The 12,941-nt window shown below is 39.0% G+C and overlaps 1 protein-coding gene across 1 annotated transcript in view; it reads right to left on the reverse strand.

The window, feature by feature from the left end:
• LOC114209955 (uncharacterized) overlaps window positions 1-12,941 on the reverse strand; it is a 134,401-nt gene that overhangs the window by 31,629 nt on the left and 89,831 nt on the right. The window contains 4 exon segments of the mRNA XM_088024267.1: window positions 331-451; window positions 1,690-1,828; window positions 2,768-2,825; window positions 2,828-2,981. Coding sequence (XP_087880393.1) covers window positions 331-451; window positions 1,690-1,828; window positions 2,768-2,825; window positions 2,828-2,981 — 472 coding nt within the window.

The raw sequence follows: 12,941 nt of genomic DNA on the forward strand, positions 1-12,941 counted from the left end.
ATATATATATATATATATACACTTAAATATATTACAAATAAGAAAAGCTTATGTGTTTTACCCATTTTAACTTTATTTCAGTTATGAGTTAACTAGCAGAGTTGAGACTGAACTTAACGAATATTTTCTATTTTAAAGACTTTAAGTAGAAGGAAATATATCAAAGTAATAATAGTTCTCTCTGGGCCAAGGTGTTAAAAAGTAATTTTTCTATCATTTTCTGGGCATTGTGATACTTTTTTTATGATGAAAATGATACATGGATTGCTTTTATAATTAGGAAAAAAAATAAATGCTATTTTGTGAAGTAATAAAATAAACATACTTTACCTGTAGGGAGAGTACACTGCTCCTTGGATTTTTCTGATACCACTAGTGCTATCTCTCTGTTAACTTTTCTTAATACTTCTTGGATCTTATGAATTTCAAGATTTTCCAGAAGTTTCTGAAGCTAGAGTAAGAAGTTTGAGAGTCACTTTCTACATTCAGCTTATACTCTGAGCTCCTAAGTCAAATTCCTGCTGATGGGTCTGGGGCTAGGTCCTGTCCTTCAGCTACTCTCTCTCAGGGAAGAAGGAAGGGTTCCTTTCTTGGGTTTCCAAGTGCTTCTGCAGGGGTAGATATACCTCTCTGGAGACCAACATCTTTTCTTCCTGGCCCACATCCCAGTTGATAAAATACAACCCTTTTTTACCAAGTCGTGATAAATTGCAAAGTGCTCAATGTCTGAGGTGACCTCATGTGTTTTGGGGGTCTCTTAAATGTGGTCAGGAATTTCATGAGATGTCATTACAAGAGAAACCCCTGGGCCTGAAACTCAATTTAGATATCAAGGAGGATTTCATGAGAAGTTTTAAAATTCCAAACATGACCAGGAGAAAACTCTCCCAATAACCATGGGCCCTTACTTTACCCATTATGCTTGTAGAGCCGATGTTTCTCCCTGTCACAGGACCCTAGGTACAAGAGAGAACCAGGGCTCAGAAGGGTAAGCAATGGGCTTGGGACTGGGGTGTGTGTGTGTGTGTGTGTTGTGGGGTGGGGGGCAGATTGCCACTGAATTTTTGATCTTCAGGGGATGAGAATCTCCATTGACACTCAAACAGCTAGAAGTTTTGCTTGCCTGTTACAGTAACAAGGAGAACACAGCCTTGCCTGTTACAGACACAAGGGAACACAGGCATGTGGAGACTGTGTCCCAGGGCCAAGGTGAACAAACACTTGGGAAAACAACCTCTCACATCTAGCACACCAAATGGACTAGTGTGTAAATCATGTTGTCTTATTCTCAGAAAAACAATCACAGGAGCTATTTTGAATATTCCATTTTCATGGGTGTGTGTGTGTTGGAGGGAGTGGATAATTGTGTGCTAGATTTTAAGTTTAAGATGTTAGTATGTTCTCTATCATAGTCTCTTTTTTTTGTGGTAGTCTACCTTAACTAGAGGAAAATCAAAATATGAAGATCTAGACTTACAAAATGGAGGTATTAGCGATAGTTATTTGCATAATCAAAGCTCCACATGCTTTTAAATACTTAGTTCCCTCTGAGCCTGTTCAATGATTTACATGCCTTCAATCTCCACTTAATGTCTTAGAAAAAAATGCCACTTGGGTGTACCTGTAGTTTTACATGCTTATGCCATAAAGCAAAATTTCAAAGTCACATTCAAAAGAGTTCCTGCATACCTGCTGGGTTTTTATTTCAATTTCTGAAGCTCCGTTGGGGGGAAGAATAGACTGACTACTTATTATAATACCTACGAATTCATCTTCTTTCCCCATCCGCCTAGCTATAGCTTTCATGCTGGGGTAGAGAATGTCAGTTCTATTGAAGAAGAGAGACAGAAATTAGCAAACAAACATATGTTTTTCCTATTCAGATTCTCTGACAATCATTTCCATTCACATTCTGTTTTCTGTCATCACGTATAAACCTCCCAACCCATTACAGTCACTCACATTGACATCTAATTTTACCACAGTTGCCACTCCCTTAGTCAATATTAAATCCTGAGGCCTTTTCCCATTGGGTACATATAACTTCAGTCTTCATTCTTCAAAATATTGACAAGTTCTCTCATTCCCTAGTTACCAGGGAAGTTGACCATAATAACTTGTAAGATAGACCACTGGGACTATGCCACCAAAGAGAACCTTCTTGTGCCCAAGAAGTAAGGTCGGATGGTGAGTGGATGCTTAATGAATGCTTGTTTGATAACAGACACATGGCAAAAGCAACATGTCTTTCCTGCCAGCTAAGTCATCCTAGCTAGAGCCTGAAGCTGTGAAAACACCCCACCATCCCACATACCTAAAACCTCATGTTGCACCATATTATACCTCTGGCGGCAATTCATGAAACTCTCAGAGACTCAACACTTGGGTCTGATGGGGCGGAAAATGGGGACTAGTTTATGGCAGCATCATCCCCCTACCCAGGGCTCACTGGGATCCTATGAACTAAAATAGCTGAGGAGTCAGCACCATGGGCACATTTGACAAGCTCAAGTTCCCAGAGACAGAACTCTAGGTAAATGATACACAGTGTTCCTTAGTGGAACCAGGCACTGTCCCTGCAGTCAACAGAACCCAGCTTTTCCTGTAAAGCGCTGGTTATAGGACACATTGCCCAGCTTCCTCTGTGCTCAGTGGGGCTGGGTGTACCAGGATTATGGACCAAATCTCACCCTCAGAGTAAGGGGAGGAATTTATCAGACCCCAGATTCCACTCATTCACAAAAATTTCTACCTCAGCAACACTCACTCGTAGAGTTCTGAGAACTGTTTGTGGAAGGAGACAGAATCGCTCTCCTGGACTTGCAGTGCTCCTTTAGCAATTCCAGCTGCTTCCACAGCACCAGAAATGATCTCAAGAAAGCAAGGGACATCACTGCATTGCATGGGCCCCTCAGCAGCCTGGAGGCTTTTGGGCTGCTTTGGAACGGACTTCTGAATACTGGCACTCTGGACAAATCTGCCTGAAAGCATTACAGAAATTCTTCCTTATTAATTATAGATCAATATGGGATAACTTTTACATATAGCCCATGCAGAACGAACATTTTGGAAAAGGCCTATTTTCCCCAGAAGGAATGATTCATGGGTTTACAGCACAGTTAGAGCTTAGAAAGGGTAAAAGCATCCTTTCTAAATAGATAGGACACCGGAAAGAGGGAAATGTCTCCATTTCAGCTTTCTGCTGAGTCTTGAATCACTCATTTTAAAAACTCTTACTTGGGTACTAACATTTTACCTGCCTTTGAAAAATTGAGCCTTTCATGTTTAGCCTCTGCATTCTGGAAAGTGCCCTTCAACACACTTGAGATTTAATTCCCCATCACGGTAGGGCTGTAATATAACCTCAGATTAGGGATTTTACTTGTTTTATGGATAAGGAAATGGAAACGTGAGTTTATCTTATTTCCTATTCCTTCTCCCATCCTTTAAAAGTTTACATGTCTCTTAATTTGAATTTATTATTCAACAGGCAATTTTCCTTTAGAATTATGATTTGTTTATTCATTCATTGGTACTTTCCCTAAATCAGTGTTTGTTGAGGGGTTGCTCTGAGCCCTGGAGGAGTGGAGGGAATGAGGTTTTCAGGTTCCCCTCTCCTGCAGCCAGAGTGTAAAGAGGGCCAGAGTCACCCAGAGAGCGACAGACAAAACGGGGACCTGCATCCAGGCCCTCACCCTGATGACAGGGTCTCAGTCACAGGAAAAGGAGCATTGCTTTGCAGACGAAGATGGCAAACCTGGATCATGCTGTTATGGCAAGAAGGGCCTCAGAGAACATTCAGGTAACAGCACCTCAGATACTCAAGTTTCCTGGCTCAGAACAGGAAGAACACCCATGTAGTGTAACTGGATCAGTGCTATTAACATATCTACATAAAGGCACAGCTGCCAGAAAGAAGGTTGGTCAGAGGTGGAGTTGGCAAGCCAGACCCAGGGGAGAGCCCATAGCCCTGCGCACAGCTGACAGCCCCTCAAGTAGCCTACCTCCTCACTAAGCAGCTAACCCAAGATTTCCAGATTTGTTTTATCCTCAGGAAACTTTTCATCAAATAAAACCTTACAGAGTGATGGAAAATATTCAACAGACCAAGGCTGAGCATGGTGACAAGGAGGGGACAGCCTACGGGCCATGTAGCCCCCTCTGCTCAAAAAGCCCCAAGATGCCCCTTTTAAAGGGTTTGTGTGCAGTTTCACCTGAAGACCCAGCAAAAAAAATAACAGTTTGAAAAGCACCTACACTATACGTGTAGGAGATTTATTGGCTAATCTAAAAGCAAATGGAGGGGAGGGGCAGATGAACTCTCCCCAGAGATGGGAGATGTCACTGGCAGATGCCAATATTTCACCCTCCACTTACCCTGCTAGCACCGGTGAGTGAACTCAGAGGCAAAACCCTCCTACCACCACCTTGCTAAGACAAGCAGGGGCAATTGGCTGCCTTGCTGGAGCCAGAGCGGGAGCCAGTTGCAACACTTCCCTGCTCCCTAGCTGGGGTAGGCAAGAGCAAGCAGCAGCAGCATTTTCCCACACCTTAGCTAAAGCTGGTGAGCACAGAGGGTTGCAAGACTCCTGCACTCTGGATGGGGCTGACAACTGTGAGCAGTCCCAGCATTTTCCTGCTCTCAGCCTAAAGCCAGAATATGCACACAGACAGGATATTCCTTCCTCCTGTTGCCGTCCCAAAGCCCCCAGGCACAGGGAGTTAAGACATTTTCCTGCTGCCTTTCTGAAGCTGGAGTGTCCCACCCCCTACATTCTCCAGCTGCCTAGTTAAAGCCAGTGGATATAGGCAATCCACACAGGGGATGCTCCTTGACTGCCTGGACCTGGGGGCCAAGGGGGCTGACATTCCTGAGCTCCAAGGCAATGTAACAGTCAGAAAGGCAGCACCTGGCAGGCCACCCCTTCAGGGCATGGCAGACAGCAGACTGAAGCACAACCCTGTCTTCCTGTGAAAAAAGCCTATTTACGTAGCCTGCAGCTTCAGCCTGAGGAGCAGGCTTCAGGTTTTCTCTACATCTAGAGGCTACAGAGATGCTCCCAGAGAACATAAGCAGGAAGACACCATCCTTGTGCACCTCCCATGCCTCGATACAGCTCAATAAGTCCTCCCAGAAAGAGCTTATACACTCATGTAGAGTCCCAAGTTTTGCAACTGTCACCCAGAGGATATCTTCAGATCTTTTGGTCTGGAGGCCAGCAGGGATTATGATTGTGGCTGCACAAGACTATATTTGCATATATTTTTTAAGAGATTTTATTTATTTATTTGTGAGAGAGAGAGCACAAGTAGGGTGAGGGGGGAGGAGAAGAGGGAGAGGGATAAGCAGACTCCCCGCTGAACAGGGAGCCTGACATGGGGCTCAATCACGACCTGAGCCCAAGGCAGATGCTTGACCTACTGAGGCACCCAGGCACCCCAATATATTTGCATATTTTAAAAGCTGCTGCCTGAGGGTCTAGCTTCAGGTTAGCCTGAAACTTGGTGCTAAATGAAATTTCTCCCCTTGGAACACTGACAGGCCTTGGTACATCCTCAATAACAAGGACATATCAATAATAAATTAGGCTGATTAGACGATCACAAAGTTTCAAGAAACAACCAAGAGCTGGGGCAAGGTTGAACGAGAAGTTTCATCAGCTACACAAGGGCACTCCAAGACTGAGAGACTCAGAAAAAGACCATAATGCTATGGAGCTAAGTAATCTACCTGATAAAGAATTCAGGGTAAATGTCATAAAGATGCTTACCAAACTTGGGAGAGGAATGGATTAACACAGTAAGGTTTCAACAATGAGATAGAAAATATAATAAAGTACCAAACACGAGTCCACAGAGCTGAAGAATATAATAACTGAACTGAAAAATACAGTAGAGCATTTAAACATCAGATGTTTATCTATTTATCTATATAGCAGATGAATGGGTCAGCAAGCTAGATGCAAAGCAATGGAATTCACCCAGACAGAGCCACAAAAGGAAAAAGGAATTTTAAAAAATGAAGATAACTTATGGGACCTCTGAGATAACATCAAATAGAATAACATTTGCACTATAGGGGTTCCAGAAAGAGAAATGGGCAGAAAATTATTTGAAGAAATAATGACTGAAAACTTCCTTAACCTAGGGAAGGAAACAGGTATCTAGGTCCAGGAAGCCCAGAGAGTTCCAAATAAGATGAACTCAAAGAGATCCACACCAAGACACATTATAATTAAAGTGTCAAAACTTACAGAGAGAATCTTAGAAGTAGTAAGAGAAAAACCAGTTGTTACATACAAGGGAAACACCATAGTCAGCAGATTTCTCAGCAGAAACTTTGCAGGCCAGAAGAGAGTGACATGATATATTCAAGGTACTGAAAGGAAAAAACCTCCAGCCAAAAATACTCTACCTGAAGGTTATCATTCAGAATTGAAGAAGAGAGAGTTTTCCAGACAAAAGCTAAAGGAATCCGTCACTCCTAAACTGGCCTTATAAGAAATGTTAAAGGGACTTCTTTTAGCAGAAAAGAAATGGCACTACTTGTTAACAACAACAACAACAACAAAAAAGCGTACAAAAGTAAAAATCTCACTGGAAAAGGCAAATAAATAGTAAAGGTAATGGGTTAATATATAAAGCTACTATGAAGGTTAAAAGACCAAAGTAAAATTAACTAAAACTACAATAATTAGTTAAGAGATAAATAAAGGAAAAAGATGTAAAATGTAACATCAAAAACAAACATGAAGGGGTGTGGTAGTTAAAATGTAGGGTTTGGAAAATGTTCAAATGTAAATTGCTATCAACTTAAAAGAGACAGTTATATACATAGGATGATATATGTGAACCTTACAGTAACTACATAGCAAAAATTTATATTAAATACACAAAAGAAAATGAGAAAAGAATCTAAACATAACACTAAAAAAAGTCATCAACCAGAAGGGAAGAAAGAAAGAGAAGAAGGAAGGAATAGAAAGGAACTATAAAAACAGTCACTAAACAAGTAAAAAAATGGCAATAAGTACCTACCTATCAATAATTAAAATAAATGCAAATAAATTCTCTAATAAAAAAAATCACAGAGTGACTGAATGGATAGAAAAGGAAGGCACTTTTATATACTGCCTATAAGAGACTCACTTCATAAGTAAGGACACACACTGACTGAAAGTGAAAGGATGGAAAAAAGATATTCCCTGCAAATGGAAATGAAAAGAAAGCTGGTGTAGCTATGCTCATATTAGACAAAACAGACTTTAAAACAAAGACTATAATAAAAGACAAAGAAGGGCCCCACATAATGATAAAGGAATCAATCTCAAGAAGGTAAAACATTTCTAAATATATATGCACCCAATGTAGGAGCACCAAAGAACATAAAACAAATATTAAGAGACCTAAAGTGAGAGAATGACAGCAATACAATAATAGTAGGAGACTTTGACATCCACTTGTATCAGTTAATAGATAGTCCAGACAGAAAAATCAAATAAGGAAACATTGGCTTTAAATGACACAAAGCCCAAGTTAGTAAAAGGAAGGAAATAATAAATATCAGAGCAGAAATAAATAAAACAGAGACTAAAAAGATAATTTTAAAAAATCAATGAAGTGCTGGTTCTTTGAAACAATAAACAAAATTGACAAACCTATAGCTAGACTCACCAAGAAAAAAAGTGAGAGTTTAAAGAAATAAAAGAAATAAAAGAAATAAAAAAAAGAAATGAAAGAGAAGTTACAACTGATACCACAGAAATACAGAGGATTGTAAGAGACAATTACTAACAATTACATACAAATAAATTGGACAATCTAGAAAGATAGATAAATGCTTAGGAACTTACAAATCTTCAAAGACTGAATCATAAAAAAACCAAAAAATCTGAATTGACCAATTATTAGCAAGGAGATTGATTCAGTAATCAAAAACCTCCCTCCCAAAAAACAAAAGTCCAAGACCAGACAGCTTCACTGATAAATTCTACCAAACATTCAAAGAAGATTTAACATCTCTCCTTCTCAAACTCTTCCAAAAAATTAAAGAGGAGGGAATGTTTCCAAACACATTTTATGAGGCCAGCATTACCCAGATATCAAAAACAGACAAGGACACCACAAAAAAGAAAATTACAGGCCAATATCCCCAATTAACACAGATATAAAAATCCCCAACAAAATATTAGCAAACAAAATTGAGCAATACATTAAAAGGATCATATGCCATGACAAAGTGGGATTTATTTAAGGAATGCAAGGATGGTTCAACATTCACAAATCAATCAACATGATACGCCATATTAATAAAATGAAAGATAAAAATCATGATCATCTCAATAGATGCAGAAAAAAATATTTGAAAAAACTCAACATCCATTTATGATAAAAATTCTCAACAAAGTAAGTAGAGAGGAAATGTATCTCAACAAATAAAAGCCATATATGACAAACTCACAGCTAATATACTCAGTGGTGAGAAGCTGAAAGTTTTTCCTTTAATATTGGGAACAAGACAAGGATGTCCACTCTCCTCACTTTTATTCAACATAGTATTGGAAATCCTAGCTAGAGCAATTAGGCAAGAAAAAGAAGTAAAAAACATATGAATTGGAAAAGAAGTAAAATTGTCACTGTTTGCAGATCACATATTATATATAGAAAACTCTAAAGAGTCCACAAAAAAAAAAAAACCCAACTATTGGAACTAATAAATGAATGCAGCAAAATTGCAGGATACAAAATTAATATACAAAAATCTGTTGTGTTTTTATACATTAATAACAAACTATAAGAATGAGAAACGGAGAAAACAATCCCATATACAATCATATCAAAAAGAATACCAAGCAATAGATTTAAACAAGGAGGTGAAAGACCTGTACACTGAAAACTATAACTTGTAGATAAAAGAAATTGAAGAAGACACTAATAAATGGGAAGGTATTCCATGCTCATGGAATTAGAAGAATTAAAATTAATATTAAAATATTCATACTAGACAAAACAATCTACAGATTCATGCAGTCTCTATGAAAATTCCAATGGCATTTTTCACAGAACTAGAATAAATAATTCTAAAATTTATATGGAACCACAAAAGACCCCCAAATGACCAAAACAATCTTGTGAAAGAAAAAGAAATCCAGCAGTATCATGCTCCCTGATTTCAAACTATACTACAAAGCTATAATAATCAAACAGCATGGTATTAGCATAAATATAAATACATAGGTCAATGGAACAGAATAGAGAGCCCAGAAATAAATTCATGCATATATGATCAATTAATTTATGACAAAGTAGGTAAGAATATAGAATGGGGAGAGGATCGTCTCTTCAATAACTGGTACTGGGAAAACTGGACAGCTACCTGCAAAAATTAAAGGAGACCACTATCTTACACCAAATACAAAAATAAACACAAAATGGATGAAAGACTTGAATGTAAGACCTGAAACTTAAAACTCCTGGAAGGAAATACAGGCAGTAAGATCTTTGACATTGTTCTTAGTGATATTTCTCTGGATCTGACTCCAAAGGCAAGGGAAACAGCAAGGAAAACAAAAGCAAAGCAAACAAGTGGGACTACATCAAATTAAAAAGCTACTGTACAGTGAAAGAAACTACCAACAAAATAAAAAGTAATTTACTGAATGGAAGAAGATATTTGCAAATCATATACCTAATAGGGGTTAAAATCCAGAATACATAAAGAACTCATACAAGTCAATAACAAAAAAACAAAAAATTTAAAAATGTCTGAATAGACATTAAAAAAAAAAACATACAGATGGCCAATAAGTATATGAAAAAATGCTTAACATTACTAATCACCAGAGAAATGTAAATCAAAACCAGAATGAGATATCACCGCACACCTGTCAGAATAACTATCATAAAAAAGACAAAAAATAACAAGTACTGGCAAGGATAGGGTAAAAAGGGAACTGTTGTGCAGTTGGTGGGAATGTAAATTGGTGTACCACTATGAAAAACAGTATGGAGATTCCTCTTAAAAATAGAACTACCATATGATCCAGTAATTCCACTACTGGGCATCTACCTGAAGAAAATGAAAATACAATTTGAAAAGATATATGCATATTATGTTCATTGAAGCATTATTTGCAACAGCCAAGATATTGGAAAACCCTAAGTGTTCATTGATGGATGACCAGATAAAGATATGGTTACACACACACACACACACACACACACACACACACACACACACACGAATACTACTCAGCCATAAAAAAGGATAAAAGCCTGCCATTTGTGACAATATGGATGGATCTTGTAGGTATTACGCTAAGTGATATAAGTCAGTCAGAGACAAATACTGCATGCTTTCACTCACATGTGGAATCTAAAAAACAAAACAAAACAAAATTAAATCAAAACATAGATATAGAGAACAGATTGGGGGTTGCCAGAGGAGAGGAGGTTTGGGGGACTAAATGAGTAAAGGGGATCAAGAAGTACAAACTTCCAGTTATAAAATAAAAAATCATGGGGATGTAATGTACTGTTTGGGGAATACAGTCAATAATATTGTATTAACTTTGTATAGTGATGGACGGTAACTAGACTTACTGTGATGATCATTTTGCAAGGCATATAAACATGGAATCACTGTGTATTATTTTTTTTCATTTTTAAAGATTTTATTTATTCCTTTGACAGCAATAGGGACAGTGAGAGAGGAAACACAAGCAGGGTAAGTGGGAGAGGGAGAAACAGGCTTCCCGTTGAGTGGGGAGCCCAATGTGGGGCCAGATCCCAGTGCTTCCTATTGTCTATGAATATTTAAAAACAAATCATGAAATAAAACTAATTAAAATAAATAACTTTAAAGCAAACTATTTTGTTAATATATTCATAATAAGAGAAGTCTTCTCTTCCTAAGTATTTTAAAGGATGAAAGAAGGAACAGGAGACAGGATAAAGCATGAAGGTGGGGGACAGTGGGGAAGTCAGGGAAGGATGACAATTCATCAAAAACAGGACCAAGAAATAGCAAATAGAGGGCCCAAAGGGCCCAGCATGCTGCTTGATCTTGGTACTACTTGGTGGCAATCCTGCTTTGCAAATGCTCCCTCTGAGTGAAACATCTAATTCTGTTGTGGAATTTAGATGGCACATCTAAACATACTTCCTTTTCCCCTAATTTGCCTGAAGTAGACCTGTGACTCAATTTTAGCCAGTAGGACACAAGGAAAATCTATTAGAAGGCTCTGGGAAGGATTTTCTTCCTTGGTAGAAAGTTAAAGTCCCTTAAGGAGAAAACTTTTTTGCCCCTGTTTTCATCTTACAAGGATGAAAGAGACATTTTTCAGACACACCCATGATGGCAGAGCTGGGGCCTACACCAACCTGGGTGACTGTACCAACCTGAACCACCTCCTCTTAGACTTGTTTTGAAAGATTAGTGCCCTTTCTAATTTAAGTCATGGCTAGTAGGACAACTGTCGCTTATAACAAGTGCACCCTCATTGGCACAGAGGGGCATCAGCTCAAACGTAGAAAATCTGAAAAAGCTTCTGGAAGACTGGTGTGGAAGCTGAAACCTGAAGGAGAAATAGGAGTTGATGAGATGGTGACGTAGAGAAGGAGGAGGACGAGGAAGGACGCTTTCCAGCAGAGGCGCTGGCTCGCACAAAGTTACTGGGGAGAGAGAGCACGGTTCATTTGATAAAATGAAAGAAGTTGAGGGTAGAGATGTCAGCAGGGGATAGGTGGTGAAGGTCTGGTTACAGCATTTGGATTCCATTCTTGGGGCATTTGGAAGTCATTGAAGGGTTATAAGGGAAGTGACGTAATCAGGTTTACATTTAAAAATATTACCCTGGTGAATGTACAGGAAGAAGGCAAGAGTGAATATATGGAGTCCAATTGGAGGTTATGCTCATAGCTTAACATTAGGAGATGATGCTGATTGAGGGTTGGTGTTGGAAGATGAGGAACAGTAGACAAACTTGAGAGAGATTAAAGTAATAGGATAGTAAAACTTAGCATCTGATTGTGGGGTATGACAGAGAAAAATCAAAGATGGGTGTCCAGATTTTTTGGCTTGGGCGACTGGGCAGATGGTGCTTCACTGACAGGGAATATGGAAAGAAGAGCAAGTTTTGGGCGGTGAAATAAGCTCAGTTTGGGAGACACGGACTCTGGGATGGAACAAGGAAGTGAATGCATGAATCTGACAGGACTGAAACTTGGACATGACATGGAGATGGTCATTGCATGAGTCATCACATGTAAAGTCGTCAAAGTTACAAAAGCAGATGAGTTTGCCTAGAGAGAGGCTGAGAAGTGGAACAACGTAGTGGGTAAGAGTAGAAGGGAGCTCCAGGGCCAGACTGTTCAGCTGGAATCTGGGTTTCTCTCCTCACTAGGTATGTGACTTTGGGCACATCACTTAAACTTTCTGAGCTTCAGTATTACCTGTAAAAGGAGAATAATGAAAATACCTACTTCATGGAACTATTGTGATGTTAAAGAAACTAATAATTACCAAAGCATTCTGAAAAGATCTCCATCGTAGCCAATAGTAGTATTAATAGTGTTCAGGAGACGCTTATCGACCAGACACAGAAGGCACAGTGCCCAGGGCCCACAGGGTGTTTTAATTTATTTTAAAATCACAAAATAAAGGATATTGGGGCTGAATAAAATGTTTTAATATAGGATATTTTTTTTTATATTAACACAGTTGTAAACTATCACTTTTAATGCTTTTTTATAGAGGAAGGGGCCTACAAAGACAAAGGTGGCTAACATCATGGAAGTCAAAATGCAGACCTGGGAGTGTAGCAGCGGGACAGAACCCAAAAAATAATACTTTGGGGATTGCGAGAGGAAGAGGGGAGGCAGGAGGCAGAGGGGAGTCTATGGGGAAGTCTGAGAAGGCCTGGCTACCAAGGCTGGAGGAA

This window comes from Eumetopias jubatus, unplaced genomic scaffold, assembly GCF_037043125.1.
Source record: "Eumetopias jubatus isolate StellerSeaLion01/CBP00866 unplaced genomic scaffold, mEumJub1_p1.0 scaffold_6, whole genome shotgun sequence".
Classification (NCBI taxonomy): Eukaryota; Metazoa; Chordata; class Mammalia; order Carnivora; family Otariidae; genus Eumetopias; species Eumetopias jubatus.